At 42.6% G+C, this 27,271-nt stretch overlaps 1 protein-coding gene across 1 annotated transcript in view; it reads left to right on the forward strand.

The window, feature by feature from the left end:
* ZFPM1 (zinc finger protein, FOG family member 1) overlaps positions 1–27,271 on the forward strand; it is a 128,833-nt gene that overhangs the window by 65,662 nt on the left and 35,900 nt on the right. Inside the window, exons 2-4 of the mRNA XM_073554930.1 lie at positions 9,029–9,169; positions 9,357–9,467; positions 12,568–12,654. Of these exons, the coding sequence (XP_073411031.1) occupies positions 9,029–9,169; positions 9,357–9,467; positions 12,568–12,654 (339 nt within the window). The remainder of the gene's footprint in view (positions 1–9,028; positions 9,170–9,356; positions 9,468–12,567; positions 12,655–27,271) is intronic.

Consider the following 27,271-nt stretch of genomic DNA (forward strand, 5'->3'; position numbering starts at 1 on the left):
CTCGCGGTAATTTCCGCGAGCGTTCCGCTACGTGTGAACCCAGCTTTATGCTACCCTTTTACATGTCCAGCAGGCAGGTAGGCCAGTACTGCTGCTTCATCATCCATGGAAGCGGATCAGAAGCCTCTGACCCCTCTCTGCAGTGTTTGGCAGGAGTGGTTCATCCTCTGATAATACCTCTCCCCCAGACCCTTAATTGTAGAGTGATTGATAAACATCAGACCCTTGTTTTACAAGCTGTGGAGCCTCATTTATGCTCCCAAGGGCTTGATAGGAAGCATCTGCCTGCTGGATCCTGGCTCTCCTCAGTCTAATGTGAAGATGAATTCAGGGTCATGGCCTATGGAGGAACTGACAGTCTCTGAAGAGGGCGAGGACCTGCCATTATCTGCTTATATCAGTCACTTTGGGGTGGGGGGGAGCTTCCCCTTCATTCCTAAGAGTTCACTAATCTCCGGACTGCTCAGGGTCACAGACTTTGAAGCAAATCTGAGAATATTCTCTATAGATTTTTCTACATTCTCACACAAATCTACTGTAGATTAACAACCTGCAACCTCACCAACTACTCATAGACTACAACGCTCACCATTCCATGACGATCTCTGCTTTTTACTTCTTGCTGAGAGTTGTAGTGTCAACTACTGACGTTCCAGACCAACTATGTGCATCTGTATCCAGTAATTTACTGGAGGCTCTTACTGTATGATCGGCCTTTAGGTTCACAACATATTTGTTAAGTATTATCTAATAATCACTATCCAGATGATATCACTTGTGGTAGATGGAGCAAAGGAAATGCTGAGTGCATTGGGAAAACCTTCCTCCACTCTTCCTTCCTCATCTGATTCTGTATTATCTGCTTTCTGATAAGTTCCGGATTTGTTTGTTCTTAAAACTGCTGTACTTTTCTGCTTGTTTGTGTAAAATACATCTAAAAAGTGAGACAATGTATCAGATTTTTTTCTCTGAGAGAATAGTGAAGACTGCAGCTGATTAGTGTCCGCTGATCGACTGCAGCGGTCTTGTAACATGAGCAATTTTAAGTGATTGGTGAGTGCCAGTCCATTAGGTGAGTATATTTTTTTTATTTTATGTGGGGCACTTTAGCAGTTAAAGGGGTTGTACAGAAGTGAGAACTCCGATCATCAAGGGGTCTGAACGCAGGGACCACACCCATCTGCAGAATGGGGCGTTAGAATGGAGCGGGCAGTGCGCATGTCAAACCACTGCTTCATTCATTCACTATGGACCTGCTGCCTAATGCTGCACTCGGCTTATTCCTCTAGCCCCATAGAGAATGAGCATGCGCACCACAACTCTATTCTAATGGGGGTAAAAGTGCTCTGTTCTGCCAATCCGTTTTCAGTCCCAGCGGTCAGATGCTCAATGATCTATAACTTTTCATTCCTAGAGAACTCCTTTAAAAAGGGGTTGTCCAGTGGTGGACAACCCCTTTAAAATTCAAACTGATCCGTAAGGAGTTTTTGCTCCTCCATGTGGGCTGGTAAGGGTGTGTGCACATGTTGCGCATTCTACTGCGGATCCGCAGCAGATTTGGCCCTGCGGATCCACAGTACCATGTAAGTCAATGAAAACCGCTGTGCCCACGGTGCGGAATATTCTGCACTGATTTTCTGCGGTTTTAAAACCGCAGCATGTCACTTCTTTGTGCGGACTCCGCAGCGGTTTGGCACCTGCTCCATGATCAGGTGTCAAACCGCAGACTAATCTGCAGCTAAAACCGCAGGTCTTTTGACCTGCGGATGCGGACAAATCCGCAGCAGATTCCGCAACGTGTGCACACACCCTAACATCGCGTCCGATGGAGCCTGCTGCATCCTTCAATAAGGAATCTTGACAACTAGAAGAAAACCTTTGAGACATAGGAGTTGCACCACATAGATTTCTACAGGACCGGTGCTACATATTATTGCACATGGTCCAGAATTTATTTTATATTAATTTATAAATGGAAGAAAAGGCAAATATCGTAATTGTAGTATGATTGAATGATTACTTTTGCATTTTTTTTATTTTTTTTTTTTTTTTTTAGTAATTCTTGCACCATTCTGTATGTAAAAAAAAACAAAACGCAGAAAGGATAATTATTTAATAATATTTAGGAAAATAAACAACAGTTGAAATGCGAGACCGTGATCTATTCAGCTGTGGTAAATTCATTAAATATCACTGCTTTGTGTTCTGCAACCTGGAGATTGGGAGACAAGGAAAGGGTTTTATTTCGTAGCAATTCACAGATTCCTATTTATTTGCTCTTGCGCCTTGTTTCCTTCCTCCCTATGGCAACCAATCAGAATTACATATTGGAAATGAGAGATGGACACTGTTTAACAAGCCTTGGAGGTTGGGATTTGGTATGTGATGATAATCCCTACATATGTGAATCTTTAGTAGCCTCATCTTGTATACACAGGTGTCCATTTTTCCTACATAACCTTACCTTTTTCAGAGGCCGCTAATTTAATACACGCCAGTAGTCTCATCCGTGAGAGGTGGTGAATCCATATTAATAAATGCTCATACAGATTTATAGTTATTTTTCAGCTTTGATGACTTGGCTCACCAACAAGCTGGCCACAAGACGGATGGTGCAGCAGCAGATGGATTAAATTCAGGTTTATTGCTTATAAAACTGCAGCACATTAGGGTGTCATTCTCTATTGGGCATTATTCTGGATCTGGAGGCAAATAAGGCTGTGTAAATGGTGACTTTATGCAGGCATGGAAGGATTGTTGATGTTGTGAGCTGGTTCTGCATGGGCGGATATAGTAGTCATAGCCACACCCCCGAGCAGCAAGTGGCACAATTATGGTTGTCTTTTCGGTCTCTGTACACCTGATCCAAAATATCATATCATGGTCATGAATTTAGCAGCATAGCCAATCCTATAGAAATTTCTAGAAACATTACTTTTTTTTTGGGCGTATAACCCTTTAGTGACCTCTTTGTGCAACTACCTCCTGCAGGGCACTCAAGGGTTAAGTGGCATTGTATGTGTGCCGTGCATGAGGGCTGCAGCAGATAGCTGTGCCGAAGGTGGGGAGGGCAGCGCTATCCTTCTCCCATGATCTCCAGGCTGGTGGGAAAGTTCGGATGTGTTACTATTTTCTGTTATCGGCTTTCCTTATCGGCCTGCTCTTGTCTGCATGCCTGAGTTCTGATATGGCATGGTCTTTCACTTGCCAGCCTGAAATTCTTTCTCTTTAAACCACTTTTTTTTTTTTTTTTTTTTTTAATTTAGTGGATAAACGAGGAGCATTTTAGAAACGGTTTATTATTTCACTGTTGAAAGAAGTTAATTCGGCCTTTAATTTGGACGAAGCGCTCAGACAATCACTTGGAATCCTTTTCTCCTTTGAACCGTAGCTTTTCTCCCCCTATCCTTTGTTTGGATCGTCTCCTTTACCATCCCCTAACCTTCTGCCACTCGTTACTTGTGCTGATCAAGATGACTCCGACCCAGTGGGCGACAATTGTTGTGGCTTCTTTTGCAACTTGCGCAAGGGATTGTTAGTTGACCAACTTTTCCTGACTCCAAACTAACAAATCTTCCATATTATACGTTATGATACCCGTTGCGGGAAGAGTTATTGTTAAGTGCCTCGCACTTGGGTCACTTTTTGGCTTCTTGAAAATATGGTGGCTCAGTGATTACTGTTGCTTTGCAGCTCTGGGGTCCTGGGTTCAAATCCTACCATCTGTAGAGAGTTTGCATGTCCCCCGTGTTTGCTTGGGTTTCCTCCGAGTACTCCAAATATTGAAGATTGCACCATTTATGTGAAAATGCAGCTGTTTGGAAACCTTGACAGTCTCAGGCTATCCGGGCATGCAGAAGGTGGTTGTTCCATAAAGGCTGATGAGATGCAACCTGCAGCACACCATCGCTTCAGAGATTGCACTACTGTAGTGTGATGACGGGATTTAGGGATAAATTGTATCTCAATCCACTGAGTGAGCAGCGGAGAGCTGGAAGTGCTGGGAATTAGCTGCCTGACAAGAGGATGATTTGACCTGATCAGGTGACGCGTCGGCTCCTTGCTCCATTCTTCTGAAGAGTTGTAGGTTGTCTCCCATGGTTTCATAGACTCTCTGTACTGCACCATAACATTGTTACAACCGTTTAGGTGCAAAACTCCTGAGTCTGGAAGGAAAGCAAGAAAAAAATGTGGATTCAGGGTATCCCCAATGTGAAAACTAGCATTCTCCTGTATTAAGAATATTTTATTTCCTCCATTGATTTTTGATATGGGAATATTTGATAATCCGGCACTTGCTGGGTTCTATACTTACTGATGAACACGGGTGAACCTAGTATCTCATTATTGTGCCTCTTCTAGGCATTGAATTTCTGCATTCAATGACAGATTTGGATATTTGGTGACATTTACAAAAATTGACAATGTTTTAGTCCTTATGGAAGATCACAAAGGTTTCGAAGAGTCAGACTCATCTGGTCGCTGCCCGTCCTCATACATTTGGGTGGGGTAGTCATTTGTTTATATAGGAAGTGTGACGCTTTTGATATGGAAGAGGCTCTCTTATAGCCTGGTATTGAAACATATGGGACCCTAAAGTGCACCCTGATTAGCTTTATTGCTTACCTCTTGTGCATGGCATTGCAATAGCTTGAAGATCCATGGTTACGGCCACTCATATAGTGACTGCTAGTGGTCGTAACCATGGATATCTAAACTACTGTAATGCCCTGCACATGGGGTAAGCGATATAGCTAATCAGGAGAACTATACAACATTTCTAATTGGAGGTATTTTCTAACATTACTATTATTACACCTACTACATATTGGAGTAGGATGTTGGAAATGGGAATACCTCTTTAACATTTTCAGTTTTATTATGGGAGAAATCTTCTCCAATTTTCTTTCCTTATGCGCCGTATCTAGATTGGACTCTGATTGTCTCCTTCTTTTACATTTCACTTTATCGTCTTCTCCCCTATAGAAATGGCCAGATATCCCCAGAGACTCTTATCACCTTCAGCCATAATTCTTCATCTCCATGTTAATACGTGACTGTATGGCTGATCATGGATAGTATTCCCCTACAAGGAGTTTAATTGGGTCTTGTCGGTGGGATTTAACTCCCGGGATGCCATCACTGTAACATATATTGCCACATATTTCCCTCCCCTCCCTTGTTACAATCTAATAATAATAGCGAGAGATTGTGTGTAATGGTTTGAGCTCTCCCATTTCTCTACATTTCAGTGACCGGCCGAGTAATTCCATTTTTAAACCATGAAAAAAGGATGCTGATGAAATTTCGCTATCAGCGACAAACCAATATGCAAAATATCTCTCAGCAAATCAAATGGCTATTATGTGCTCATTCCCTTCCCAGCGCATTTGCTTAATGAAGAATAGACAGATCAGTCTGTTGGAGGATGCCTGCGAGAGGTGATAAGTGCCAGCTATCCCAGCAAAGGCAGCACAGACAGGCATTTCTCCCTGCCCCCAACACCAGCCCTAGCCTTGGCGACTCGCTTCATGTTGGCAGCCCTGGTGGCCTGTAGCCCAGTTTCAGTGAATGCAGAATGGTCGATGGCTTAGACGCCTAGAACCTGATAATATGCAAGTGGAGAGCATTCCTATGTAAAGGGGGAAAAAATAATGAAGTCAGGCGCTCCGTTCCCAAATTAGGTCTTTGAGGTTTTGCCAAGGCCTTGCATGACTGCAGTAGGCTCATTGCCCTCTGATCTGTCTATGCTGTGATATCGAAGGCTGCAGAGAGCAGGGATGCAACACTATGCAGAAGCCACTGCCAAGCTTGTAATAACCAGATAATGGCCCCTCCAATACCTCATCCTAAAGCCTGCAACCAGGAATGTACCCGCTCGGTTAGTGCACACTCCTAGATAATGCCCTAGAGCATCTCCAAAACTTGGTAAACTATGCAGTCGGTATAGAGTCAATTCTCCATGTGGGACATGCGGCATTTCGCCTACATTGCTGCCTCCATCAGAGAGGACATTGATAGTATTGTTCTTCCGTATAAAAATGAGGATTTTCCGTGGCCTGGCCTCACGCTGGGTTGTAGTATTTCAGCTTATAACGTCAAGACGGTTAAGACAACACGAGGCAGCGTGAAAAAAGGAAGGGGATGAAATTTGGGTCAGATATCAACATTTTCCTTTTTAATCTTTTTCTTATTTTTTTTTTATTACGCCTGCCAGAAGACTAAATTCATTGCATTGATCTTGGGCCTGAACGGCAGGCGTTTGATCTCAGATTGTTATCGGGAGAGAATTTAAAGTTTGCTGAAAAGATCCTTTGTTCCCTAACCGGGGCTCTTCCATTAGCCTCTGAGGGCACTTTTCATGCATGCGGTTTCATGGGCAGGAATCTAAACTGGGTGTGAAAATATTGCTTTTATAAAATGTTAATTAACCCGTCCTTGGCATAAATGACTGTGTTGTGTATAGAGCCGCTTTCTTTTAGATATATAGTTATGGTTGGTCATAAATGTAAGATTGGGCATCTCTGTGTCTTGATAGAGACTATGGTCAAGTGATCATGGTGCTGGGGTTGTTCAGTTCGTGATATCCAAGTATTTCTCTCCTAGTCTTTTTCTGCCCTCACATCATTGCAAATGCCAGGTGAAATCCAGGCAGATTTACTCCTTGGGTGACCCAGCAATTCTTGGACTGTGTGGTCTGTGGATTCTGCAGACCTTTTGTTGACGTCATATATTTAGAGCAATGCGTTTTCTGTTACTTCGTCTTATTTCATCCATGATGCCTAAAGTAGCTTAGGTAAGTTATTTAGTTGGTCACTTCTTGTGAAATAGTACAATTTCTACATGTGCTTATCTGCAATCCTCTCCACGTGGTAAAGGTTCCAGGACGCCCACTTTTTGTTAACCGTGGTACCTGTAATGGTGTAGCTTGTGTAACATGTTCTTGGTCTCATTAGGATGCACAGAAATGATACCGAGGTATGCAAAAAATGTCCTTACTTTATCTCCTAGTCCATTCATTTCTGCTTCACCAAGTGCCACTGCCTCCAGACTCACTGGCAAGTAAGGCAGCCCATGTGACCAGGCAGCCAAGGGGTTAATTTTATCAGACACCCAGGAGCCGTGCAGCCGTGAACGAAGAAATTAGCTTAACGATGTTACATTTACAAGAGGAGAAAAGCGATTTGTTAGCTGCTGATTGTTTCTCAGCATTATCAGTGCAGACTTTAATTGTGCTGGAACTGAAATTAGCAGAATTAGAAAAATTGCCTGTGCAGGGTCTGGCAGTGGCTTTCTCCACGCTTATTGTTGTGCGCTATGTATAGATTATGGAGCCTTTGTTCTCGCTGCGTAAATATACATGCCTGCAGTCAGGGAGCCTATGAGGTCTGAACGCCGTGCCACTCTCTATCTCATGCCCAAAACCTCGGCTAAAAATGTCTTCGACTTCTATCATCGCCAAGTGCGACCATTTCCAAAGCATATTAGGGTCAGAATCCGGCCAATAGATCATTGTCGTGCAATGTCGATGAGCAAAATGATATGCTGAAATCAGTCGCCCTTAAATGTGATAGTCGCACCATGCTCATCAAGTCTAGTGGTAACCAGCTGCGTACCTTGGTGCACTGTGGTCTTGTCCCCTGGAGCTCACAGTTCATTTGTCATAACACATCTCTAGTGGCGTGTTTTTATAGGCAGCCTGGGGAAAATTCATGGTAACACAGGGAAATTAGGCAAAGTTAATAGATATGGACACCTTAGGAGACTTTAAAATATAAAAAAATAAATAATTGTGAGCATTTTACATTAAAAAATAATTATGAAATTGGGTTTACCGTAATTATAAAATGCTGCACCATTTGGCTTTTACAATCACTTTAAGTCTGGGTGCAGAAGGACTTCGCTGAGAATCTGTCAGTGAGCTGGTACTGACGGAGACAATGTAGATACTTTTTTTTTTTTTTTTAAATTTTTCGGCAATCCTTTGCACTGATTTATGACCACAGACATATAAAACAAAACCATACGGAACCAAATGTAAATCCCAGTAGAGTCGCCCACTATGTAGTGCCGTCTCACTGGGAAATGGACACTCCCGCATAACATATTAAACAGGGAAAAAAGGGAAGTACAAGTCCAATCACATAAAAATAATAAGCAAAGTTTATTAAACATATAATACTGACAATTACATAAATGACAGAAAATATATAAAGGATCAGATAAGTATCTGCTGCTTGTTAGTCCTAAAAATTAACAAAATAAAGTGCTTAGTGCCTGTAACAAATATGGGCCATATTTGAGGGATATAAAGGTAAAAGAGATCCTAACAGGTGCGCATCCTGAAAAAATCACTATCCCAAGCCATAGTGCTTACCCATACTGAACTTATCCAAGGACCACAAGCAGCGCCGCCACCGACGCGCGTTTTGCCTCTTTTTCAAGGTGCCTCTTTTTCAAGGTGCCAATGACCACAGACCACGTCCAATTTGAACTTTTGTAAGTGAGATGGGCTCAGAAAAAGTGAGATGAGAGTTAAAAACACAAATGCCACACGGACTGATACTCCATTAACTCATTGTCAGCCAGCAATGTGCAGCAAAACAAAAAGCTTATAACATCCAAACACTGCAAATTTCTTTGATGTAACCCAATTGCAAAAAATATATTTGTAGCCCAGTGTATAAGCATTTAAGGAAAAAAAGAAAAGACCCTGAATGTGTCAGTCGTCTTTTTTTAATGTTATATAGCAGTGCCAATCACTGAACCATTGTGCAGCCCATGTAATCACGTGTGGTCAGATCCTCATGGCCAGTGTATCTTCTGCCATAGGCATCCTTATAACTGATGACTTGGTGATAATGATATATTTTGTTATTGTGCACTTTCACCAGGAGCCAAGTGTCAGGTTATATTTTACGTGGGTGACGTCAGTACTTTCCAACAGAGGAATAAGTTATTTTTGTCACTACTTTATAACTATATTTGAAGTAATCTTCTTCTTTTTTTTTTTTTTTTTTTTTTTAAGGTTCTCTTGGTGAAATGGAAGAGACAGATGAGAACTTAGCAGCAGAGTCTGCCCTTTCCGAAAAAGATGGAACCACATCGGACCCAGAAGATTTGTCAGATTGTGGCTCTTCTCATACATCCTACAGTGACGGCACAGAAGGTGAGCTTTATGTGCTGATGTTTCACTCTTATAAATATATACAGTATAATTTATTTTGCCAAGGCTTACATATCCTAGATATGACCAGTTTTGTTAGGTACCTTTTTTTTTTTTTAGGATTCTCAGATACTATACTCCTCGTATCTGATGTAATGTTTCCATCATGACCTGTTATCTTTACTACCAGGAGAACGATGCAGTCCGATGCTGCAGACATTGGACCAAGAGATGGAAGAACCAGACCCGATGCCTAACCTGAGCAAACTCGCCGAGGAGTCTTCTCTTTCACGCATCTCAGGTACCTAAAGAAGATTGGTCTTCTCTTCTACATATATTCTCAAAAGACCCCAATAGTTGGTGTGGTACATTAAATCATATATTGACACAATCCGTTACCCAATGACTTCCACCTTTTAATTAAAACTTTTATTGATTATTCCTAAAAATTGTTTTTTTGACAATACTTAGCTTTCAAAAATCTACTTTAAAATCCCAAAGATTGGGCCGCTTTATTCATATCATTTAATATGTGCTGAAACTACTGTTCTGCGGCAATAGTGTGGAACATTAGCCGTGGTCTGCCGTTTCAACCACTATTTACTGTAGATCTTAGTCATCGATTAGCGTTTGATCACAAATCCCATTTCCAACATGTTTCGCTGATAAGTATACATCTTCAGGGGTCATTGCCCTATTGTATCCCTAATTATGCAGACTTGTTGGTGAAACATGTCTACGATTAAGCAATCTAAGACCTAAAGAAATAGTGGTGGATATATAGAATATGATTGAGTCTGCCCTGTTGTGAATTTGCTTTCTGGCCTCCCTCTGGTTATTACTGAAGGTAGTGGAGCTTGTCAGATTGACAGAGGGGTTGCAAGTTATCTTTCGGGGCTCCCTCTGGTGGTTACTGGAGGTAATGGAGCTGATCTGATTGACAGAGGCTTGCCACCTGATAATGAGGATGGTGATTGGAGATCTGGGGTTTCAGATTGGGATTTAAGACAGCCGACTCCCTCTATCCCTGCTGGTAATTTTCTTCCTGTGCCTCCAGCTCTGTCCCTGCATGTTCAGCTAAGTGATTCATTTGCTATTCTGTTTGCATTTGATCTGGTTTTGTCTCTCTCTGTTTTTAGGGGGTCAGCCAGCTCCGGCTGGGGCTGTGCTGGATCACCGCCCATCTGTTACTGCTTGTGCCAGTTTGTTTTGTCCCCTGTTGGTCTCTTTTTGCTCTGCTTTCAAAATATACCTGAGTGCTGATATAGTGGGGCGAAGTCGTGCGACTTCAGTGTTTTTGTGCATTAGACGTGTTGGACTTTTTCAGGGTTTTTTGCGTGATTGCAGACAGTGTCTTTCCTTTCCTGTCCTGTCTAGTCAGTGTGGGCCCCATCATTTTCTCAGTCTATTTTCCTGCCTGCGTTTGTGTTTTCATCTTGTCTCACCGACAATATATGTTTGGGGGCTATCTATTCCTTTGGGGTGCTCTGGGGCAGTTTAGATTTCCCCTTTCTTGCTTTAGGCTTAGTTAGCTCTCCAGCTGTGCCGAGGCGTCTAGGATCATCGTAGGTACGCTCCACGCCTACTGCTAGTTGTATGGATTGGATCAGGGTCTGCAATCCGCTTAGTTACCAACCTGTCTGGTTTTCTGCTCTTCTCATCGGTTACCCAGTCATAACACTGCCCAACTTTTGGTATTTTAAAATGCACTTTTGAGATATACAAATTGGTACAAGATACCAATCTCAATGTATTTTTGTTCTGTAGCCTTTTATTTTCATCAACGTTCTGGTGGTAAATGGGTACAGCTGGTCAATGTATCTATAGTAAAACGTTAGAACTGGTATAATGAGCATGAACATCCAATCACAACAAATTCCAGATTATTGTATGCTGGACTAAAGGAGTTAGCTTAAATTGACATGGAGCTGAGCATGGTTGACTGATGTACTGAACTTCAGCCTATTAAAATAAGACAATAAATGAGACTCTTCCCCTGCGTCCACTTGTTCTGAAATCGTCTTCATCAGTGGAAAAGCTGAAAAATAGATAGTGATTAAGTCCCTTTACAAAACGCATTTATCGCGCGAGGCAGCTGCTCCCTAGAAAACGTGTTGGGGTGCGGCCTTAATTCCCATCGATCCGATGGTAATCGTGTTCCCGGGCAGCTATTAATAATTCTGACGTCAGCTTTTATGGGCATTATCGATCTCAACTGTTGTGGTTATCGTTGCAGGACAATATGCAAACATGCACTTTGTGCAGTAATCAGCAGCACTGTCATATGCAGATAGGCTTATCACGCCATCTTTAACTGCTGTTAATGGGGAGAAATATTATCAGCTCAGTTGCTAGGAATAGGCCGAGTGAAAAGCCCAGGCCTCTGCTCCATGTTAACCTCTGAGCTGCTGTAGAATCAGATGGGAAGGTCAGAACCTGATGAACAGAGTATGATTGAGATGTTTATAGCCCCTGTAAGGTTAAGGCCAACATTTATTCATAATTATATATCAATGTTTTCCTATTTTAATTATTTCCAAGCAAGTCCTACAATTGTTTAGCAGCAAGGTCCCTAACACCCTCCCCCCAGAGCGATTGTTGTTTTGAAGACTTGTTTTATCACCTTCTGTCTTCTGTGCTCCAGAAATGACGATGCCCCGAGTTAGAATTTTCTTCTATAGCCCCCAAAATAATCCATACTAACCATAAGGCCAGTTTCACACTTCCCACAATCACGGACCACCCAAGTGCTACAGCCTCGTACAGAAAGAAAAAAAACTTTAAAGTGCAATCAGTGGACCCATTGGGAATGTAGCATCAATGGACGTGACTGAACGTTCTACTAGCTGCCGGCATCCTTGGCTCTACTTCTGACTAGTAGGACCCCGCCACTTCATGATGATGTTTGGCCTACTAATCAAAAGTATTGCCCTCGATGCTTCTAAGTAGGTGAACATTCACAGGCTCGAGACATGGCTGCCAAACCCGGGTCCTGCAAATTCTTTTCAATATTTTTTTTTTTTTTTGTCATATTTACCTGTTTTTTTTTTTAATTATTTGGTCATTTTGATACAAGCTATTGAGCAGAAGCGGTTAAAAGACGTTCAGAAAGACATCATATGCACAGCCAGTCAATTTGACATTGCAATACATCTGAGCCATCTTTCTAGCATTTTTAAGCACTTTTTCAGGCCGGCCGGCTCCGGTAAAGACGTGGTGTGCACATACCCTAAGACTTTCTGAATATTTTGAAATTCCTTCCTGCCACACATGGACTGGCATCGTATCCGAGATGGGCAATAAGTAAATAAATAATACTGTTTTCTGAGAATTCTGTGCCTGCACTTAATTGATAAAGAGCTTTGAATTTTCTTTTCTGGGTGCATCGGTCCAATCTCCAGAGGATGCGGGGAGTCCGAATTACAAAGCATCAGAGTCTCCTTCCAGCGTGGAAAACATGGAAGAGCCGCTCAGGTGGAACGGTCCAGGTCTGTGTCACTATATGTAGTTTTTACCTGTAAATGGCTTTGTTATGTTTTACTGTACAGAAAATTCACTAGTTGTCACCAAAGAGAAGTTGTTTTTTTCCCTTGAAGGATCATAGAAGGAAAACAAATAACGTATTCCTCTTGGTACCTGTATTTTGATATGACTCTAGTCTTTTCAGGTTACAGGGGTGTGCAGGGTAAACTATATAGACAGCAGGCATTTACGGTAAATGACTAGTTTAATAAGTTCTCCATTACTGGGAGGTTGCTTTAAAGTTTTTCTTGTCAGGATACAAGTTTTCCGTATTGTCTGTACATTATGATACGTTTCTCACAATGTAACACACCTGCTTGCTATTAGTGAGTGGTAAATACTTGTTTCCATCCAGAGACTTATAAGACCCACTATGTCGCACAGCTAAGAGTTTGCTACAGTTTTATAATGCGTTTTACCCACATTGATACTTTGTACCAACTTTTAGGACACATGAGATTAGTGTTACAGTTGTATACAGTCACGTGTAGCAAATGATAGGTGTGACAGTGTTCATTAGGGCTGCGCAAATCACTGACAGCAAGTAGTGAGCCTGAAAATAAAGAGAAAGTTTGTTAGAACTTTGCAGAACTACTTATACTGTAATTGAGATCTTTGTGCCCAAGACTGGCGGTCCCCTTTAAACCCTTACGACCCTTGGACGCTTTGATGAGTGCTCACAGCAATAGGTGTGGGTGGAATCGCGCTCTGTCCGCTCCTATTAACTAGTTAAATGCCGCTGTCAAACACTGACAGCGGCATTTAAATGGCGCCGCCGGGCCGGAAATACGTGCACTGCTGACCCCAATCACACGGTCGGGGGTCATAGGTGCGTCGGCATAACAACCAGAGGTCTCCTTGAGACCTCTATGGTTGTTGATGCCGGATTGCATTGCGCGCCACCCTGTAGTTGGCACTCATAGTAATGCTGTAATTCTGCTACATAGAGGTGATCTGAGAATCACCTCTATGTAGCAGAGGTGATCGAGCTATGGCAGCTTCTAGCCTCCCATGGAGGCTATTGAAGCATTCCAAAAGTAAAAAAAAAAAATTATAGAAAGTTTAAATCACCCCACTTTCGCCCCATTCAAAATAAAACATTAATAAAATATCACACATACACATATTAGGTATGGCTGCATTCATAATCGCCCGATCTAGCAATAAAAAAAAAAGATTTAACCTGGTTGTTAAACGGCGTAGTGAGACAAAAAAACGAAATGCCAGAATTACGTTTTTTTGGTCACCGCGACATTGCATGAAAATGCAATAACGGATGATCAAAAGATAGTATCTACACAAATGTGGTATCATTAAAAACGTCAGCTCGGTGTGCAAAAAATAAGCCCTCACCCGACCTGAGATCACGAAAAATGGAGACGCTATGGGTCTTGGAAAATAGCGCCATTTATTTTTTAATTTTTTTTAGCAAACTTTGTAATTTTTTTTTACCACTTAGATAAAAGAGAACCTAGACATGTTTGGTGACTATGAACTCGAAATGACCTGGAGAATCATAATGGCAGGTCAGTTTTAGCATTTAGTGAACCTAGCGAAAAAGCCAATTAAAAAGTGTGGGATTCCACTTTTTTTTGTAATTTCACCGCACTTGGAATTTTTTTCCTGTTATTGAGTACACGACATGTTAAAACCAATGGTGTCGTTTAAAAGTACAACTCGTACCGCAAAAACAAGTCCTCACATGGACATATTGACAGAAAAATAAAAAAAGTTATGGCTCTGGGAAGGGAGGGAGGCGAAATCGAAAAAAGCTCCAGTCTTTAAGGGGTTAACACTGACTGCCAAATCACTTTGGCTTGGACACATGGGCTCACTTCATCCTCCTTTTTTTATTTTAAATAAGATGTGAGGACTGAATTGACCGTGCAGGGATTCTGGTAGCAGAACTGTCCGTGGAGTGACGGAGCCGCACTGGAATGCTCTGGAATTGTGCAAGATAACATAAACAGGAAGTGAAATGTCAGATAGGAAATAGGTGGCACGTACGCAGGCAGAAGAGGCCACGGGACTGATCCTAGGTGGGAGCCGGCGCTCATAGGAAAGGGATTACACGGTTTTCTGCTGCAGTAGTTCATCAGATACGTCACTTAGACACTCTCATTAACATGAAACAAGAACAATATAAATCTCTGACCACAACTATTATATAACAAGTGAGTTCTCTGAATTCGGAACACAAAATGTCACTTTTCCTTTCTCCTTTAGTTACACAATTATTCACCCTTTCATGACTTGCGACTTTAGAGCTCAGTAGACCCCTCAGGTTGTTATAACCTGCTGCAGACATGATTTATAGTCAGACACTAGCCTCGGGCAGCATTCCTGAGGAAATGTAGCCTATTCTTCATGGACAAGAATCTCAAGGTCACTAATATTCTTGGGTATGCTTCTGCAGCCGCCGCCTTCACATCCCACCAAAGATCTTTTTCTCTGCAGTTCAGGTCAGACGACTGAAGTCTTCCAGGACTTCGTTTGACACAGAGTCTTGTTGGGCGGTGAGGTAGTAGTGAGAAATGCTGAGGATCATTGTCCTGTTGGAAGCTCCAATGATGCCCAAGCTTCAGCGCCTCGCTTAAGTTGTTTTTGTTTTCCCTGAGTATTTCCAGCTATTACATTGAATCTATTAAATAATTATTAAATGTAATATTTTGATTGTAACTGTATGTGTACTATTATGGCTAAGTTCACACTTAGCGTTTATTCAGCAGCCTTTACTGTTGGCAGTAAAAATGCTTCCAATAAAACTCACCTATTTGTTGCCTTTTTGCTCCTTTTTTGCTGTGTTTTTATGCTGCGTTTTTTCAGGCATGTTCACGTTTACTTTTGTCTAGTACACGTTAAGGAAAAAATGTGAAAAAGGAGCAATCTGCTCACCTGTCTGGGTGTATGGCAAAAAACTCCAGTAATAGCAACAGTCCAAACAACAGCCGATACTCACATCTTTAACGAATTGCTTTATTGATCCATTAGTAAAAGGCACAAAAAATGCTTAATCCTCAAGAACATGCAGGTCTGAAATGTGTTGCCTGGGAGCACAGCGGATATTTATTTTCTGCCTTTCTCATTTTTGTGCCATTGCGTTCAACCATTTTTTATGCTTTTTATACTACTGGATCAATAAAGCAATTCTTTTAAGAAAATAGTGAGTGCTGGCTATCGTTTGGACTGTTGCATGTTAATAAAGTTAATTTTAGTCTCCAAAAATACTACAAAAACGCAGCACAAATGTTTAGCTGCATTTCGCAGCCTTTTTGCACTTTTTTACTCCTGTAGGAGGAAAAAATGCTGAAAGAACTGATAAGCTGCAAATTTTCAAAAAAGCTGCAGTACTCAAATTCAGTCAGTGAAAAAAAACATGTGAGTGAAGGAGATTTCTGAGATCTTAAAACTCTTGCTAATATGCAGCTTCTTTTCTGATATAAAAAAAAAACTGCAAAAGGCCATGTCTGAACATAGCCTGATAGTTGCCGGTAGGTTGGGGATGATTGGCTTACAGATGTAGCGATGTCTAACTTGACAAATATCGCACCATCTTAATAACTTGTTACAGGTTGTCTCACCTATGAGGATTAAGCATATGGTCGCTGTGTCCAATGCATCGTCTATGGAACGCAGGTAAATCTGCATGTGTTCACTGAACCGTGCGATATACCACGCCCAATACATTCTTTAGATGTCATTTCTCTGCCAGAGAAGTTGACATGCTGCGGTCTGGAGAGACGTGCCACATGTCCGTCTCCACGGGTGATCTGTAGGTGTCTGTGGACGCATAGTGGACATGGGGTTTCTAGAAATCCCATCCACTATGCCATCACAGGGTCAAACCCGCAGCAGTTCCCGATCGTGGGCACCTACCTGAAAACGTCAAATTCCAGTTCTTTGCTCGGTGACCTCCTAGTGTTGTGTTATCCGTGTCCTGGTAAACTTGGCCGCATCAGCATGTCACCTATCCTGTCACCCTTGACATATACACTTGATCTGATCAGCAGGGTCACACGTAGCACCCCTCTGCACCCAGCGATGACTAAACTGACACATGCAAAGTTCACCAGATTAGCTAATCGCTTGCCTTGATTAATTGCTGATGAGAGATGCTGTGTGGTAGATTTCCACTTGTGCTTTCGGTGTGAAAAACATCCTGTTCAGATACTGTAACGTATATCTGAACTACACACCCAGGTAATAGCGTTACCTGTAGAATTAAATGTCGCTGGTCACATCGGGGGGGTGATGGACTCTCTTCCACATTATTTACCCACATGCTGAAGTCCTGCAAGGCTTCCACCGAAATGAATGGCCCCGTCTTCCAGACCTAGCGCCACTCTTGTAGGTCCTCTTGACCCTAGTATTAATTTCCACAAAATCTTTGTGAACCAAAAACCTTCATGAGTGTTTTTTCTTCCCATACATAGTAACGCAGAGTTACCTCCAACTGTTTCGCACCATTCTAGCAGCCGGTGATTCTGCTATGGTTACGGTGTTGGATGCCAGGCATCCTGTGGGCACTAGCCGTGCCAGGTGGTGGCTATGAAACTCTGCTGTAATTGTTAGTTGTGAAACTGTATCATCCAACTGTAGGAACAATGTATTCATCACAGCCTTGATCTTAAAGGCACCTGATAAATTTCTGCTGTGGTGCAGGATAGGAGTGCCCGTGCTGGTATGTACATTGAGTGTACAGTCATGGCCAAAAGTTTAGAGAATGACACAAATATTAATTTTTACAAAGTCTACTGCTTCATTTTTTCTAATGGCAATTTGCATATACTCCAGAATGTTATAAAGCGTGATCAGCTTAACAGCAATTACTTGCAACGTCAATATTTGCCTAGAAAATGAACTTTATCCCCCAAAACACATTTCAACATCATTGCAGCCCTGCCTTAAAAGGACCAGCTAACATCGTTTCAGTGATTGCTCCATTACCACAGGTGTGGGTGTTGATGAGGACAGGGCTGGAGATCAATCTGTCATGATTAAGTAAGAATGACACCACTGGACACTTTAAAAGGAGGCTGGTGCTTGGCATCATTGTTTTTCTTCTGTTAACCATGGTTATCTCTAAAGAAACACGTGCAGTCATCATTGCACTGCACAAAAATGGCCTAACAGGGAAGAGTATCGCAGCTAGAAAGATTGCACCTCAGTCAACAATCTATCGCATCATCAAGAACTTCAAGGAGAGAGGTTCCCTTGTTGCTAAAAAGGCTCCAGGGCGCCCAAGAAAGACCAGCAAGCGCCAGGACCGTCTCTTAAAAGTGTTTCAGCTGCGGGATCGGGCTTCCAGCAGTGCAGAGCTTGCTCAGGAATGGCAGCAGGCAGGTGTGAGTGCATCTGCAGGCAGGTGTGAGTGCATCTGCACGCACTGTGAGGCGGAGACTCTTGGAGCAAGGCCTGGTCTCAAGGAGGGCAGCAAAGAAGCCACTTCTCTCCAGAAAAAACATCATGGACAGACTTATATTCTGCAAGAGGTACAGGGAGTGGACTGCTGAGGACTGGGGTAAAGTCATTTTCTCTGATGAATCCCCTTTTCGATTGTTTGGGACATCTCGAAAACTGCTTATTCGGAGAAGACCAGGTGAGCGCTACCACCAGTCTTGTCTCATGCCAACTGTCAAGCATCCTGAAACCATTCATGTGTGGGGTGGCTTCTCAGCCAAGGGAATGGGCTCTCTCTCAGTCTTGCCTAAAAACAAAGCCATGAATAAAGAATGGTACCAGAATGTCCTCCATTCTTTATGGAGACCTCATCTGGAATATTGTGTCCAGTTTTGGGCACCACATTATAAAAAAGACATCAACAAACTGGAGCAAGTTCAGAAAAGAGCAACCAGAATGGTGACCGGTCTGCAAACCCTGTCTTATGAGGAAAGGTTGCAGGATTTGGGAATGTTTAGTTTGCAAAAGAGAAGACTGAGAGGAGACTTAATAGCTGTCTACAAATATCTAAAGGGCTGTCACATTGTAGAAGGATCAACTTTATTCTCATTTGCGAAAGGAAAGACTAGAAGCAATGGGATGAAACTGAATGGGAGGAGACACAGATTAGATATTAGAAAAAACTTTTTGACAGAGAGATCAATGAGTGGAACAAGCTGCCACGAGAAGTGGTGAGTTCTCCTTCAATGGAAGTCTTCAAACAGAGGCTGGACAGACATCTGACTGGGATGATTTAGCGAATCCTGCTTTGAGCAGGGGGTTGGACCAGATGGCGCAGGAGGTCCCTTCCAACTCTACGATTCTATGATGCTATGATTCTAAGAGCAACTTCTCCCAACCGTCCAAGAGCAGTTTGGCGATCAACAATGCCTTTTTCAACCTGATGGAGCACCTTGCCATAAAGCAAAGGTGATAACTAAATGGCTCAGGGAACAAAACATAGAGATTTTGGGACCATGGCCTGGAAACTCCCCAGATCTTAATCCCATTGAGAACTTGTGGTCAATCATCAAGAGACGGGTGGACAAACAAAAACCTTCAAATTCAGACAAAATAAAAGCATTGATTTTGCAAGAATGGACTGCTATCAGTCAGGATTTGATCCAGATGTTGATTGAGAGCATGCCAGGGAGAATTGCTGAGGTCCTGAAGAAGAAGGGTCAACACTGCAAATATTGACTTGCTGCATTAACTCATTCTAACTGTCAATATAACCTTTTGCTACTCATAATATGATTGCAATTATATTTCTGTATGTGATAAAAACATCTGACAAACACAGATAAAAACCAGAGGCCAGCAGATCATGTGAAAATATAATATTTGTGTCATTCTCTAAACTTTTGGCCATGACTGTAAACTATCCTAGGACACCACATTACAGCAGTCTATGTGGATGTGGCGTCCATTACCAATTAATGGCAGTCTATTGTTCTCTTGTATCAGCCATTGCAAGCTGGTGGATATAGTCTATTGTTAACTGCTACAACTATTTTGGGCTGAATGTATAATACTAGTTCTTTTTTCTGTCCTTCCAACCTGTCCTATTTTTTTCTTCATTTCATGCTTCCTCTCCACGTATGAGATCCTTCCCTATCATGTGCCTTCAGCCTCGCTCTGTTCCGGTAATTGGAGTGTTATTAATTTCTGTGTGGTTGGGAGTAGATGGCAGCGCCAGCGATGAAATAGTGATAGGGGACTTCGCTCACACATACCCGACTGATAGGCTTTCTATCTGCTCCTGTGCAGACAGTGCACTTATCAGGGACAGCACTGGTGAAAAGACCAGAGAAGGAAATGGAGGAGACACTGAATTCCTTCATTTTATCACCCACATCCACTGTACATACAGTGTGTTAACATGGGAACCGCGGAATTACATTCGGTGCCAAAACTACAGAAAAAGGCCAATATTCCACATCCCTCCCCCTGCAGCTACTATACCTTCTACTTACAGCCACACGTCTGATATTTCTGGAAAATTTGTGGTCCCGGCCCTGTGCCATGATGATCATGGAAGCCGGATATATCATAGGTCTGGTACCTGTGACATCATTGATGCTGCATGGTGTATTACTGCAGATGGTCGTCCACAGCGGAGTTATCATTGGTGCAACCTGTGCAGCTGCAGAGGGGCCAAAGAAGAAGTAAAGGGGCCACAGCCACCTCCAAAGCAGGTGGAATTGTGCACTATGAGGAGCTATTGGACTGCAAATGGCCCATCTATTGAGCTCATTGGTCATTTCTGGTCTGTGCCCGCAGCAGTAAGTAATGAAGCTAATGTGACTGGTGCACAATTGTCAATGGGAGCAATTGAAAGCGGTCTCAATGGAGTGCTGGCGTGAGCGACACCAGTAGGGAGGACGGTAGATGATGAGCCCAAGGCAGCACTAGCCGCAGACCCTCGTTGAGTACCCACCTGAGGAAGACAGCGTCCTGCTGTTGAAACGTGTTGTGGAATAAAATAAATAGGTCAAACAGACCTCCCTCTTGTCCTTGGCGCCCTCCTGACCACGGTTCATTGCTCTATGGTGCACAATTATGTCACAAGAGCCTTGATTTATTTATTCACCATGCTTTACACTACAGTTTTGCTCTTTTAGGAAGCAGCTAGGAGCAGTAACTGTGTTTTACTACATGTTCTTTGTGTTTCTGATAGTCTGAATCCAATTCCCATTCATCGGAGTTTTAGGCGGCTGCTCTGTAGTTTCCCCTTACGATACTATATATTGGTCAGTTCACGTGGTGCAGTTGGTTTCATCTTCAGAATCAATTTCTCTTGTCCCCCCACTTGTATGTCTCTGTTCCTCTCCCTCCCCAGACGCTATAGGCTATTGATGGCAGCCAGTGCGGATTAGTTTACAGCGAGCCCTTTGCGTCTCTGTTCGCAGTCTGCCCCCTCCTTTGTCCGCCCGGCCTTTCTGCCTCGCACTGGTGAATAATTTAGGCTCAGATTGCTATCTCGGTCCCTAGTATTCTCCATCACTGGAGCAGCCATGGGATCCCTGCTGTTTGCATCACACAGCTTGTAAAACATGACCGGGAGCTCACGCGACGTCTACTTAGGTGACATTTGTGGCGAGGAAGACATTCGATACATGAGACTATTCCAAAAACTGCCCCAGGGCCCCTTATGCCAATGTTTGAGGGTGCACAACCTGATGACTACACCTCTGTGTCTTTGTCGCCTCAATTGTTCCTCTGTGGCATGGTGGCCCATCCCCAGAGTGGCACTGTTGGCTCCGTGAGCAGTTATCCATGCGGCTGTGCTTATAAGTAAGCAACAACTTCTATGGGAGCTGTAATGGCGGTCACATTGGTTGTCACCCATGAGCAGCCTAAGTTTCCTTTCACAGTTGGCGAATTGTAGTTTTCTACTTTGCTCCCCTGGTGCTATGTATCTACCTTTACCATGGCAGATGGGCTTATTAGCAACCAACACCCTGGCACATCCCAAGGCCCATCTACAAATCTAAAAGATAACACAAAATAGTTATTATGGTTGTGGACTGACTGCAGGAATTCCCGTGCAGTAATAACCATTCAGTCTGTGCTTCTATCAGAGATCTGTCTGACATGACTAATACAGCTGGAACAGGCTGGCAGTGCCAACATATTACCCAACTCCAAGAATGAAGACGACGTTCTACAGTGCGACCTAAAATACGGGTGTGGGGGGCATGTAGTAGTCAGCCGAAATTAACTCCAGCCCCTGAGCCTGACTGTGCCCATATTTAACATGGGCTTGATTTAATTTAATACGTGGACGTTCCCTTTAAGTAATGTCTGGTGTAAGCTCTCTCATCTGGAAGACCATTACCCCTGCCTATACCTTCCACCACCCTCTCTACAATTTTATTTGGACCCCATCAAAAGCAAGAAAAAGAAAAGAGACAAACTAATTGCGCAGACAAGTATTGTAAAACTACAACTCCCATCATGCCTTGGCTCCATATTTTGCTCCAGGTAATTTGGAGCATTTTTTTTTTTTTTTTTTTACATCTCATTTCACAGATGGAAATATACAATGTAACTGTGTAGGTGTTATTTTATTTATTGCTTTTTTTCAAAAATGTAAAATAAACAAAGAGGTTATGTTGTGAGTTTGCAGGGGGCACTGGAACGGCTTTGTGATCTGCTCCTCTATGATGTGTGCGCTGGCAGTGAAGGTGTTCTGGTGAAGTGCTTGATCTTCCAGCACCTCCAGGGTTAATTTTGTAATGTCACTTTCAGCAAGACAAGTTGAGGCTGGGAATTAAAGAAGAAGAAAAAAAAAAAAAACTGAATTTTTATCTTTGGAATGACCTTGTTTGCTGGAGGGGTTTGTCTGCTTAAAATTCTGATATGCAAATAGCTGATAACTATAATCTATAATCCTCAACTTGGTCGCACTTACAGATGGAGCATTTACAGATGGAGGGCTGGTTCATTTGCTTTTACAAATTGATGAGCAAACTGTTCCCTGAAAACGTCCAACCCTTCACCCCTGATCCCCAGACACAGACCCTCCTGGGGATTTTCAGCGCAGACTCCACGCGTGACACCTTGTAGTTCTCTGTGCAGGGTGTTGAGCCTCAGTAAAGAGAATTTACCCCCTAATTCGTCTCCTTGAGGGTCTGCCAGCGTTTATCTGATTCTAGGAAAGATGAGTGACAAGTAATATGAGGTTTATGTGCAAAGTCTCCCAACTTTCCGAAAATCCTGAAAAAAAAATAAAATAAAACAAGCTGACACCCATGCGCCTGAGAAAACCGTGGAACAAGTCCCCCTTTGGGATCCTGAATTACAAATCATCCATTCTGCAGGAGTGTACTTCTGTAATACTTCTTGTTTATGGGGAATTGTCCTTTAAGCCATTATTTATAATAGGAGCGTGTCCACTTTGCAGGTTGCCCCCATAGTTTGTAGGTTTATTTGCTTTCCTCAGCTTTTCTTAAGCTCTGGTTACATTTTCTCTCTGTGCTACATTTAATGATCCGTTTTTCGTTTCTTTCACATCTCTTTAATTAAATCCATTTTAATGCCGCGCCTTGTCCCTTTTTATGGGCTTTATATTATTTTGCCTGGAAGCATAAAAATTAAAAGTTCATTACTGCGCATGGGGCAGAGATGTAATCATGATGTGTCTCCATTGCCGAGGAAGGACTGCAGCAGATTACTCGGCCGTGTTTTTGCTCTCGGTATGTGATGACAGTGCACCAGGATTAGCGCTTTTACCTCATAGGCTTCTATTACTTTTATTGGATGCTCTTACCATAATTCATACATTTTATCCTTAAGCTTTCTAATTTTCGTGATGACTTTGGGTTAACCGTTTCTTGCAGCAACACATTAGCGGTTTGCAAGACACCTAGGTCTGGCAGGATGGATCATGCACTTTTTGTGAATCTGTTACTTTAATATAGGCGATGGTCGAGGAGTAAGATTACTGCTCTCCGTCATTTGATGTAGTTATACCTGACATGACCTTTGTCTGATGGAGTAAGACGAAAAGAACTAAAAGTAGCCTTGTTTTCTGCAATTAATCATCCCTGTCTCCTTTTATGTATATTGAGGAGGCGCAGAATGCCGGCATGGTTTGATGCAGTTGTTCCCGATCTTCTTTCCGTCTTTGTTTCAGTTGCTTCAAGTTTAAATTCCTTCTTACTTTGCTGTTTTCTTTTTCTGCCACTATGCTTTACCCTACAGCTCTGCTTTTTTTTAGCTCCTAGAGGGTACATTTTTATTACAGCAGTGTGATCCTCTTCTAAAGTAGGAGGGTAGCTTTCAGACCATTTTAGGCCAGCTTTATACAGACTGACCCACGACTCCCATGTTTGCTGATCGGCCTTCGTTAAATAGCCTGTTTGGAATGGCAGGCTGCAGTCGGGATGTGCAGCGAGCAATCATTAGTAGATCATTCTGTGTGCATGGACCGCCATTGTTCTTGGCAGCAATTCTTGCTCATACGGGTTAAGGTGCTGCCAAGAATGATCAGCTTCAAAATAATTTCATCTGTCGAACAAGCATTTATTTTTTTTCACAATGTCAGATTATCGAGAAACTAGCTTTCCTACGAGCGCTCTTTCCTGATAATCTGGTAGTGTAAATCTGCCTTATGACAGGACAGCTAACTCGGACTCATTGATCACAGCTGTGCTCCAATGGACTGGTGGTAATATAAATGGCAAGTGGTAACTGGTATGTATATTGTCTGCTTCCTGTGGATCAACGACAACTCACTGACTCCTGGAACCCCACCAATCTTGAAAATGGAGCTCTGAACAGGCCCTTGCCTCCACCTCTTCCACACTCTTCTGGCCCTTGCTTCCTCCACTCCCACACTCTTCTGGCCCTCGCCTCCGCCTCTTCCTGGCTTTCTTGGCAGCGACTTATCTCGTGAAGAACAAAACAATTGGTCATCTGAAATCCAATGTTCCGGATCCTTCTCTCTCCCAACTTCATTGTCTGGAGAGAGTTGTGAAGCCCCCCTACACAGACTGTCATCCAGTCCTGGCAATTTCGGTGGGTTTGGCCAATGCTCATGCAATGTGTATGGCGGCCTTAATGAGACACTTGAGAGCTGGGATTAGTCAGGGTCCTCACAGTAACCATGTTTACATGTGGTCAAAATTGTTGGTACCCCTCGTTTAATGACAGAAAAACCCACAATGGTGACAGAAATAACTTGAATCTGACAAAAGTAATAATAAATCAAAAATCTATGAAAATGAACAAATGAAAGTCAGACATTGCTTTTCAGCCATGCTTCCACAGAATTAAAAAAAAAAACAACATGAAATAGGCCTGGACAGAAATGATGGTTCCCGTGACTTAATATTTTGTTGCACAACCTTTTGGGGCAATCACTGCAATCAAACAATTCCTGTAACTGTCAATGAGACTTCTGCACCTCTTGACAAGTATTTTGGCCCACTCCTCAACAGCAAACTGTTCCAGCTGTCTGGTGTTTGAAGGTTGCCTTTTCCAGACGGCATGTTTCAGCACTTTCCAAAGATGCTCAATAGGATTTAGCTTTTCTTTGCCCCCTACATCCGATCACTGGCTCGCTCTTGTTATCTGCATCTCAAAAACATTTCTAGAATTCGACCTTTTCTTACTTTTGACTCTGCAAAAACTCTTACTGTTTCTCTTATTCATTCTCGTCTCGACTATTGTAACTCCCTTCTAATCGGTCTCCCTCTTACCAAACTCTCCCCTCTCCAATCTGTCTTGAACGCTGCTGCCAGGATCATATTCCTCACCAATCGTTACACCGATGCTTCTACCTTGTGCCAGTCATTACACTGGCTACCCATCCACTCCAGAATCCAGTACAAACTTATTACACTCACCCACAAAGCCCTCCATGGCTCAGCACCACCCTGCATCTCTTCCCTTGTTTCAGTATACCACCCTACCCTCGCCCTCCGTTCTGCTGATGACCTGAGGTTAGCATCCTCAATAATCAGAACCTCCCACTCCCGTCTCCAAGACTTTACACGTGCTGCGCCAATTCTTTGGAATGCACTTTCCAGGTCAATATGATAAGTCCCCTAATCCCCACAATTTTAAGCGTGCCCTGAAAACTCATTTATTCAGACTGGCCTATCGCCTTAACATATTAACCTAATCTATCCCTGTGTGGCACAGCCAAAAGTTTCACCATAACCAGGTTCCCCGCATCATGTTCCCACATGATTTATGCATCCATTAGCCCTCTGCGTCTGTACTGTTACACACTTAACATTATGGCTGGTCCATACAACCAGGGCAACTGTTACCACCCACCTTTCGTGTCTACCTCTTTCCTCATAGACTGTAAGCTTGCGAGCAGGGCCCTCATTCCTCTTGGTATTTGTTATAATCTATGTGATTATTGCTATGCTGTAATGTCTATTGTCTGTACAAACCCCCTCTGAAATGTAAAGTGCTGCGGAATATGTCGGCGCTATAGAAATAAAATTTATTAATTATTATTATTATTATTATTATTATTATTATTATTATTATTATTATTATTATTAGGTCACGGCTCATAGAAGGCTACTTCAGAATAGCCCAATGTTTTCCTCTTAGCCATTCTTTGGTGTTTTTAGCTGTGTGTTTTGGGTCTTTATCCTGTTGCAAGACCCATGCCATGCGACTGAGACCAAGCTTTCTGACACTGGGCAGCACATTTCTCTCTAGAAACCCTTGATAGTCTTGAGATTTCATTTTACCCTGCACAGATTCTAGACACCCTGTGCCAGATGCAGCAAAGCAGCCCCAGAACATAACAGAGCCTCCTCCATGTTTGATAGTAGGGACAGTGTTCTTTTCTTGATATGCTTCATTTTTCCGTCTGTGAACATAGAGCTGATGTGCCTTGCCAAAAAGTTCCATTTTTGTCTCATCTGCCCATAGGACATTCTCCCAGAAGCTTTGTGGCTTGTCAACATGTAGTTTGGCAAATTCCAGTCTGGCTTTTTTATGATTTTTTTTTTTTCAGCAATGGTGTCCTCCTTAGTCGCCTCCCATGAAGTTCACTTTGGCTCATACAACGACGGATGGTGCAATCTGACACTGATGTTCCTTGAGCTTGAAGTTCACCTTTAATCTATTTAGACGGTTTTCTGGGCTCTTTTGTTACCATTCGTATTATCCGTCTCTTTGATTTATCATCAATTTTCCTCCTGCGGCCACGTCCAGGGAGGCTACAGTCCCATGGAGCTTCATTTCTGAATAATATGTGCAACTGTAGTCACAGGAACATCAAGCTGCTTGGAGATGGTCTTATAACTTTTACCTTTAAGATGCTGTCTATAATTTTCCTTCTCCTGACAACTCTTTTCTTCGCTTCCTCTGGTCCATGTTGAGTGTGATACCCACCATGTCACCCCACAGCACATTGAGTATCTGTAGCCTCTCTATACAGGCCACTCACTGATTTCAAGATTGTAGACACCTGTGATGCTAATTAGTGGACACACCGCGATTTAACATGTCCCATTTGTCACATTATTTTCATGGGTACCATCATTTCTATCCAGGCCTATTTCATGAGTTTTTTTTATTTATTAATTTTCTTTGTAAATTCTGTGGAAGCATGGCTGAAAAGCAATGTCTGACTTTGATTTGTTCATTTTCATAGATTTTTTTATT

This window comes from Dendrobates tinctorius, unplaced genomic scaffold (assembly GCF_039654945.1).
Source record: "Dendrobates tinctorius isolate UK_male_01 unplaced genomic scaffold, ASM3965494v1 ptg000214l, whole genome shotgun sequence".
Lineage (NCBI taxonomy): Eukaryota > Metazoa > Chordata > Amphibia > Anura > Dendrobatidae > Dendrobates > Dendrobates tinctorius.